General features: G+C 42.6%; 1 protein-coding gene across 1 annotated transcript in view; it reads left to right on the forward strand.

The window, feature by feature from the left end:
- LOC104159652 (poly(rC)-binding protein 3-like) overlaps window positions 1–7196 on the forward strand; it is a gene marked incomplete at its 5' end in the record, with an annotated part of 25883 nt that extends 18687 nt beyond the window's left edge. The window contains 2 exons of the mRNA XM_009697617.1: window positions 854–1023; window positions 6854–7196. Of these exons, the coding sequence (XP_009695919.1) occupies window positions 854–1023; window positions 6854–7196 (513 nt within the window). The remainder of the gene's footprint in view (window positions 1–853; window positions 1024–6853) is intronic.
- Between the last annotated feature and the right edge of the window lie 2660 nt (window positions 7197–9856).

Consider the following 9856-nt stretch of genomic DNA (forward strand, 5'->3'; position numbering starts at 1 on the left):
AACATCTCAGCCTCAGCTGCTGGATTGGTGCCCACTTGCTTTTGGTGGGTTTTGGGTGCCGGAGGAGCAGCACCCTGGCACAGCTATCATACACCCTTACCCCAGCTGCAGTGGTTACGTGGGCTGCTAAACACTTTCTCAAGGTCTTGCACACAGCTTCCAAAAGCTTGTGATTCCATCAAGACCATTTAAACAACCTTTAAAACACTGTTAACTGAAGAGACCACCAATGCAACTTTACCAAAAAAAGTCAGGGGGTCTATGCAGACACACACACGCAACTCAGGCTCAGTTTTATTCATGAAATGTGAGTTTTGCTAACTTTCTGTAAAGGAATGCAGGTGAACTTCAGTCTCTTCCTATGCCTGCAGTTACAGAGCTGTAAATCCCACTGACTTTAATGGTGCGGTACCCGGCCAAGCGAGGAGCGCGTGTGCCCGGGGAGGGGTAGGACGAGCAGCGCGCCGGACGGGCGCAGAGCCGTGGGCAGCAGCTTTGGGTGGTCAGCCCGACCTCCAGCTGCTGGTCTTGGCTTGCTGCTGCCACCGGCAAGTCAGGCTGGGCCATCTTTTGTATTCCTCAGCACCACGGCACGCTGTCATTTTCTGTCACGGAGGACAGCTAAATAATCTGCCGTTGAGTTGATAACCGTGTAGCTGCAAAACTTGATTTAGAGACGTATGGCCATAGAGCCAATAGACCGCGCTAGTTATTCCTTTCAAACAGCACAGCAAAAATCTTTTGTCTTGATATTGAGCTTTTCATAATCATGTTTTTAGCAATACTACAAATTGCAGTTAAGCGGTTTTTGCTTGTGTCTGTGGCACTAATCTCAGTCTTTGTCCCGCTCCAGTTAATAGGCTGCATTATTGGCAGACAAGGCAGTAAGATAAATGAAATCAGGCAGATGTCAGGAGCGCAGATCAAGATTGCTAATGCCACAGAAGGCTCCGCAGAACGACAAGTTACAATCACAGGATCCCCTGCAAACATCAGCTTAGCACAGTACCTCATTAATGCAAGGTAAGTTTGCTTTGTAAGTGATAATGCTTCTGCGAGATTGCTCTGTCTGCTCTCCAGCAAATGTCTGTCCTGGATAGATCCAGAAAGTTGCTTCACAGTGTCCATTTTGCATAGCATTATTCAATTCCTAATGAGTTGTAAAGCTTGTGTCATTAGAACCTGTGTTTGCTGTCGGTTTATATGGAAAGGAGCTTAATCCTGTGCAATTCCAGGTACATGTTGAATGACAAGAGCTGAAAAATCTGAATACTCACATTAGTATCCACCGAAAATATAGGCAGATAAATGAAATGAGATGACAAGCATAAATTCTTTAGAGGAAAATACTTTTCACAGACCCATTTTACTGTCCTAAATGGCAAATATAGTGAAACAGAGGGCGAAACAGATTTAATTTACTAACTGGAAATTGCCACTCAGAGTTTACATTAAACTGACATTCGGTTGCTAAAGAGGCACGGGATTTATTTTTTCAGAGACAGTATCACAAATTTGTAAAAAGCATTCCCTAATGAGATGGGGGTGAGACTATCTGCTTCTCCACTTCTTGGTGCCAGAATTAATGAATTAACACTGGCTGTTAGCTAAAAGCCGTATGTTTTGATATGATTATTTAGAAAAATATTAAAATTGATACCACTTTTATTTGCAATTATCCTGAGAAGAAAGTGCAACGTGTCTAGTGCTGTCTCATAGATCTACTTGTAAACGGTGGACCAAGGCAATATATTGTGGGAGGGCGAGTATCTATGTATTTTATTGCCTTTTTTTTTTCTCCCCCCTTTTCTTCCCCCCTCAAAAATACTGTGATATGAATCAAGCTTTGTGTTTAACTATGTTTGCTGTTAAGGTAGTGGAAAGTATGGGATTTATGGGGGGGTGGGGGGGTGCTGTAGTCATAGCAAGTCTACAGCTTCTTACGGTGCAGCCTCCTCGCCAGCCCAGCTCCGTAGGGCACCACTGCGAGCCGCTGTAAATGTCTTCATGGAGGAGAAGGATGGTTGTGCAGGGCTGTGTTACAGCAAAGAAAAACATTACTTTTTATAATTCAGTTTGAAAGTAGTTTCCTAGAGAAAGATATATTGAGGGGTGGCATTGTGAAGCCTAAGATAAGCTGTTTCCAGAATCCTAAAACAACCTACAGCTCTTTTGATTTATATTCTTTGTAGCAACTATAAGTCACTTCCGTCAGCCCTGTAATCAAATAAAAATGTGTTCCCTCCTTTAACCCTTAAGGATATGTTCTTCTCTTGGTGTTCAGGGATTCCCCACACATCGAGACGAGAATAGACCCCTTCATTTTTAGTTGCACAAACACCATATGGCATGCATCTGGATCTGAGAAGATAACAATTTAAGATCTTCAAGACAGCTAAAGCATGCAAATAAAATAATGCACTTATTAATGGAGTTGCAGTGAGCTGCTCACCAGGGACAGAAACTCTAGTGAACAAACACCTCTGTTTGACTCACTTTAGAAAAGCCTGTGAACTCTCACACTTCTGTTCATTGCTGTTTAATGATTCTTTTGATGGAATGGGATATATATGAGGTCTTTTAACATACTTTTGCAAAGAAGAAAACTTCTCAGCAGTCATATACCACGGATACTCTATCTATACCCTGTGAAACCAGAAACAAAATATTTTCTTCCTGTTGAATTTCTAGTTAGAAGTCATTTGTTACCATCATCTACAATAAACCATCATCTATTATTATGTACCATGTGTTGAAACTGTATTTAGATGAAGTGACTTCATTTGTAAATGAAGACTCTTAAAATAATGTATAATAAATTAAGCTCTAAGGTAACATAGGACATTCAGGTGGCTTTTTCATTTTAAAAAGTGACACTGTTCCAGATTTCTCCTTTCAGAAGAGAAATTCCTGTCCAGTTAGGTGTCACCGCAGCAGCAGTGCTAGTTTGCAGTCGCACTGAAGGAAGAACTGGGAAAGTTTCAAGCAAGAGGGAGGTCTGCTCTAGCTGGGCTTTAGGTGCCTGGGCAGGTTTCTGGGAAGCAGATCTAGGCTGCTGCTGCCTGGGCACGCTGGGAGCCAATTTCAGTGTTTGCCAGTCCTAAACCTGCCACAAGTACTGCTGTCTCTTTTAAAGATGCTGGCATGAAATAAACAGTGTTGGGGAAGAGCTGAGTACAGTACCTAGGCTGCCCAAGGTATAATCTGGTATGTCAAAATTATAATTATAATAAATAAAAGCCATATAAGCATTCAGGGCAAGGTGGACTTTTTTTTTTTTTTCTTCTCTCCCACAAGATCTGTCATTCTTGTGGATTTGGTTTCCAGGGCCAGTATTTCTGCATAAATCAGTGTCTCACAGCAGCATAGGGTGTAAACAACAACAAAAAAATCTATCCACAGTATTCCTGAAACGTTCTGTGTGTATCTTTAAACTATCCTCCAACCAAAGTTACTATCTATAGAATAATTTATCAAATTGTTTTAAGACTTGTATTGCAATCCGATGTCAAATATGTACATAATATACTCTAAATTATAGATATATAAATACATTGATAAAATATCAAGACAGAGATTTAAATCTTTCTAAAGTATTGTTTTGATTCTGTATTGATTACCCGAGCGTTGACCTTTGTATGAGTAGAACATGTCCTAGCTTGTTTGCAGTAGAAATGTCTTTTTTTTTTCCTGTAAAAATCTTCTGTCTCTTAACTGGTCTCCACTGTAGTAGCCGGATTTTTGTTATCCGATTCTATCTTCTAGCTTTTATTAAGAATGAACTGCAGTTTAGGTTTCCTGTGTAATATTTGACTTTGGATTACAAATGAATTGTAGCTGGCAGCACTTGCTCCTTGTTGAAGATCAGTTTCCTGAAGATATTTTTTTACTGTCATTTTGATGAGAGGTTCCTTCACAGAGCTAACAGGACAACCAAAGCCACACTCGAGCTTTATTCCTTTCACCAGTTTTGGGTAATGCAGGATGTGGCCTTCACTGTATACAGTCATAAAGTGTAGGTCTTCAAAGGGACAGTGTAAAATTGGCACCATGAAATTTTGTATGAAGGCTTTCACATTCAACTTTCTTGCATCTACAATTGGTTTGGGAAACTGCCACTGTCACAGGACAGCTGATATAGCTAACCTGACATACTTTCACCTTATACGTTACCACCAGTAATAAATGTGAAGCAGGGCAAATTACTGCTTTAATCGTACCTGTGCGAGTACACCAGAGACAGGGAGTTTGAGTGGCAGCGACCAACACCAGCATTTAGCCTGTGGGATCTATTCTCCCTGCTGGTGCAGGCAAAAGCGCAGGCTCAAATACCTCCCATATCAGTAAGGACTTTTTTGGTTTTATTAAATGCAAGGTAGGCAAATTTGGAGTCACTGAAACACTGGGTCCTGAGTCTTTCTATATGCCTCCCTCCCAGAATAATACTGAGTTAGAAATATAAAAGAATCCAACCGTATAAACTCAGTTTTTCAAAACCTACTAAGGTGTCACCATGTACACCCCAAGTCGAGGATGTACACTGGAGTTGGATGCACTGATTCAGTATTCTTGATGTAGATCCCGCTGTGTGAGTAGATTGCAATAGAACAGCTAACAGCACAGGGATGCTCTTCTTGCTGCAAACAACAAATCTGCTGCGAGGGTTAGAAAAATTCTGAGGTGCTTATCCATGGGGACAGATAAACACCATGGGGTAGGAAAACCAAAGCTTTACCTCCCACAAATGGGTCTGCATTTCACGCACTCGTCCTCCTCCCCTCCCAGCCCCTCGGAGAAGATGTGCGCCTTCCAGATTCCCAGCAAAAGCTGCTGAGGAGTTAATACTCCAAGAGCCTTCTTGCTTTTGTGGGGAAGAGAGGAGCCCAGCACTCAAGCATTTCCCATCTCTCCTCCACACTCCTCTCCCCAGCTCAGACTCGCTTCAGGTATCCTTTAGACTCACCGTCAGCAGCAGCGCTTTGGGAAGCTTTAGTCCAACGTCCCCATCCCCTATACAGGGCTGACCGATCGCTTGCAGCCTTGCCCTTGTGCAAAGCAGGCAGGCCTTCTGGTCATTGCCTTTCTCTGGCCATGAACAGACCAGGGGCTGTGACTCTCAAAATTGCATGTAAGGCTAAGATGAGGGAAAGTGAGGCTCTTCCAAGCCCTGGGCAGGGTGACCACACTCCCCTCCCAACCTGTAGCCCGGCTACAGCTGCTCTCTAAGGCTGCACAGCCAGCCCCAGCACCAGAGGGGACCAGCACAAACCCCGTGCTGGGACGCTTCCCCACACTGGACGGGATCTGATAAGAAAGCGGCACATCCTCTGCCACGCAGGTCCTCGGCACTCTGGGAGGGAGAAGCTGCTGCAGTTCCTCAGCTCCTCTCAGCAGAAAGCCCAGGATCCTGATAAGTTAGTAATTATTGGAAAAAAACAAAACAAAACAAAACTGGGAATTAATGCATGTATAACTGTAGATAGCAAAGATTTTCTAACCCATTGTCCTGTTTATGTGCTAGGCTGCCATACCTCCTAGCCGGTCACATGTAAAATGCATCCTGAAATTAGTATTTAGGTTGGTTGCCAACCCAAAAGCCAGTGCATAAGCTGAAACAAACAAACAGCAAAGGGAGGATTTATCTAGGTAAACATTTTGTCACCGAAAAAAACAAATTGTGTCCTTGGAATTACTGTATTTTAATGTCTAAAAATGTACAGAAAAGCCTAAGTACTTGGGCCACACTCATCTCGCCTGCCGATGGGTGGGGTTAGAGTGAAGTGAAGGTGGTTTGATACCTGCATCCTCCAAAGAGCCCGTCACTGCCTCGGGCTCGGAGGTCAGGTCAACCTGAACTTCCTCGTGCTGGCGGGGTCTGTTTGACGATGTGTATGTTGTATCCGTGTAGTACCTTGTCTGTCAGCTGGTAAGCTCTTTTATGTTCACTGTAACCACTGCCACAAGCTCAGAAAGGATATCGCTGCTGTGGAAGCCGGGGTGTTTTTTCAGTCTTCCTTTTTACTAATTTCCTTATAATTAGATTGCATAACTATTTGGTTGTGATTTAAAAAAAAAAAAAAAAAAAGTAAGTCTGGGGAAAGTACAACCCAAAGTGAACACACTGGCTAATCAGGTTTGTTTTATATGAAAAATGCACATTGACCTCACAGTGAATAAAATGGAAAACTAACTTTCTAAAAAAAACCCAAACAAACACCAAAAATTTATGCCTTAGATGGAAGCAGCAAATCATTGCTCAGTTTCCTCTCATCCTAGCAAAATGACCAAGGGTACTATTTATGTGACAAAATTTGACAAATTGAAAAAATTACCAAAACCCCCCGCGTCCCCCTGTCAAAAATACCGTAATTTTGAAAAGCAAAATTCACCATATCAGTGCTGGGGAGTAAACTTCATAGTTATTTTATGTTTTCTTTTAAGTTTCGTTTTTTCCATCTTTTTGCCATTACCTGCACCCCTTAGATTTCTTTTCTCATATGTAAAATGAACTAGCAAGCCCCCTCAACCTCTTTTTCCCCCCTCCTCCCGAAAGAACTTTAAAGTCTCAGTAATGTTTTCACCATCGAATCATGAAAAACCCTTTTGTTATTTCTCTTCTTTAACACATAACATGTTCCTCCTTTGACCCTCATTTTCCCTTTTTTTCTCTCTCTCCCTCCTCTCCCTCCCACTCGTCTGTCCCCCTCGTCCACTGATCTAATCCTGCCCTTTCGTGGTTGCTCTCCCTCCCTCCCTCTCTCTGTCCCTTCCTCCTCCTCTTCCTCCTCCCGGCCCCACCGCCCTGGCTGGACCCTCCCAACCTGTTTGTTCCTCTTCCTCTCTTCGTTTGCAGCTTAGAGATGGCTAAAGTCAGCACCCAGACCGCTTCCGTCACGACCCCTGTTGACCTCAACATGAACCTCTCTCAGTCTGCCACCCCTACCTCCACCCCCACCTCCATGGCCGTGCTGGCGGCCGCCCCCGCCGCTACCGTCCGTCCCACCTTACCAACTCTGCCAACCACCCACTATGCCGTTCCTGTCTCCAGTCTGCTTGGCATGAAAACTGTCCCACTCCTGGCACTAAATGCCGCGGCCGCTGCGGGGGCCACGGGGAGTTTGTCCGCTTACACTGCCAAAATTCCTTCGACGAGCGGGGTTAAGAAATCTGACCGCCAGAAGTTTGCTCCATATTGAAGGGATGAGACACAATGCAAGCTTTGCCAGCTCTACCAAGAGTCTGTGGTAGATCCTAGTTATCAAGGAAACAATACGGCATCTTTTATTTTCTGTTAAATTGCTAGTGTTAACTGTTGCCGACTCAAGTCGTCTTCCGCTCTCCATAACGACTAACACCCGGGCACCACCTACCAACTAGTTCCAACAGCGGGCGGGCGCCAGCCCGGGAGATTTCCCCCCAACCCCTGACACCGTCCCAACGCCGGGGCCGAGGCCAGGGCCGGCCCTCTGGCAGTCTCGCAGGGTTGCCCCCACCCCAGCAAGGAGACACCCGGAGAGAAAGAAAAAACATAAATGAGGTAAAATTTTGACAGCTGGGTCCTGCTCCGGCAAGACTGCCTGGCATATAAATACACTTACATCCATTTGAAGGGATCCCTCCAACTGCAAACAATTTTCTATGGCAAATTGGCACCTCTGATGAATTTTTCTATTGCTAGAGTCTGGAAATCTGGCACTTCTGATGATTGCTAGCGCCTCTGAAATCCCACAAGAAGTGCTGGCCCCCTCGGCCGTTCCACTGCTCTCGACAGGCCCGAAGACTCCTGTCTCCCCTGCCCCGACACCTGCCTGTGAGCAGGAGGTGGGGGCTACAAAGTCCCAAACCTCAGGTACTTCTGTGCACGATGAAGCTTTCTGGTCTAAGAAAAACTGCTAAATTAAAATGACTGGAAGACAACAAGAAAAAAAATATCAGGCACCTGTGCCTTTCCGCTTCATTCTGTTAAAGGCTGCAATGATTTTTCTCTAGTTTGGAAAAACATAATTTTAAGAACTCCATTTCAGGGAGGGAGAGCAGGCTCCTCCTTTTGCTCTCAGATGTTTTACTCTCGTATATACCGACAAAGTACTTATTTCTGTAAGTACTTAATAGTAGGTACAAATCAGACATGCACAGCCACTATTCTGGTACCCCCTCCTGCATATATTTTGTTCAGCCAAAATGACCATTTTTTGTTAGGTTTCTCTACAAAATACATCCCTATTTAACTCAGCACTAATCATGCAATCAGGTCATATTGTAATCACAAGTAAAATCTAGTGCTTATCAAAGGACATTCAAAGGTTGCTGCCTGAACAGATAACATCCCTTTATCAAGAACTTAACGATGTTCAGATTAACTAAAACCAGACACCTAACTGCAGCCAAACCAAAGAGAGCTGGGTGATGTAATGGCTGGTTGCTAGCTGTTGGAACTAGTTTTTAACTGCATTTTCTGTTTGTCCATCCACCTTCTTTTTAATTTCTGTTGCATAACTCAGTAATGCAATATGGTTTTCCTCACCACTTCCGAATCCAGAACCCCATTAGCCCGCCATGTTCATCCACTTTGCACTCCTTGGACACAAAGCTTTAACAATTGAACTGTATTCAGTGCATTTTAATATAAACTAAAAACACAATGCAAATGCAATACTTTTTAAAACATGGTATTTCAAAGTGTGTTATTATAATTGTACAGGGCTAAGTACTATCTCAGTATTTTGTGTCATTTCTGTATTCTGTGGGCTTTTCTTCACCTTAGTACCTTTGCACTAAGTTTTGTCACTGTAACCATCTGTAGAACTGCCATTGTTACAGTTTGCACTTATCCAAATGGGGGTTTTGGTTGGTTTTGTTGTTTGGTTGGTTTTCGGTTGGTTTTTTTTTGGTTGTTGTTGTTTTGGGCTTTTTTTTTTTTGTTTGTATATAACGAAGGAAAAACTGGAAATAATGTCAAGGTACCTCAGTTATTTAACAGCTCTAGAAAACTGCTGTACAAGTGTTCTGGACTATTGTAACTGTTTCAATAACCGACATTTTTTTAAAAACAAACCACCAACCTCTGTGTGAGAAAACTTGCCTGCATTGAAATGCTGTTCTATGCTGGTTGTACTCAAGTGTTATTTTTTTAATAGTGAGAAGATTTTTTTTCTTTTTTTTGCCTTTTTTTTTTTTTCTTCTTCTTTTCTTTTCCTCGTTTTTGTTCCTACATTTTAGGCTGTCTTCAGAAGTTACTGGCCTGGGGGCTCTGTAATGTATCTCATCATGCCCTAGTGCATTAGCCACCAGACAGGACTTTTCCAAAGCCCCATGAGACAATGCTTTCTATGGACTAATCTACAGAGGAGTTTCTGCCATTTCTAACTTTCTTATTATTCTGAGACATCAAAAGAAAATACTTCCTTTACTCTTTAAGCAACTGTGCTTCCTAACTCTTGTGTTGCTTTCATTACTGTTCCAGTTTTAACACTGTTGTGGCTCATAACATAAAGCAAAGAAAAGTTATTTTCGGGGGTTAATTTTCATCGATGTTCATGCTTTGGCTAATCTGTATAAAAGCATGGGCCGTTAGTGTTCTAAACCACTGTATTCAGCTAGAGACTCGACAGTAAATTAAATGAGACGTTTTTATAAATAAATTTTTTTTCTGATTTAAAAAACAAAAAAGACGTGGTAGCTTTGTGCATACAGCTGTTGTGTTGTTTAAACTTTGTTCTTTGTAACCAAGTTGCTAATTTGTCATTTGAGAAACACTATTTTATGGATTGTCAAACTAAGATCATAGACAAATTGCTTGTTTTCATTAATGATTAAAGGTTTCATATCATCACGCTTAAGGTCCCAGTGCTCATTG

The sequence above is a fragment of the Cariama cristata genome, unplaced genomic scaffold (assembly GCF_000690535.1).
Source record: "Cariama cristata isolate BGI_N322 unplaced genomic scaffold, ASM69053v1 scaffold40903, whole genome shotgun sequence".
In the NCBI taxonomy this organism is placed as follows: Eukaryota; Metazoa; Chordata; class Aves; order Cariamiformes; family Cariamidae; genus Cariama; species Cariama cristata.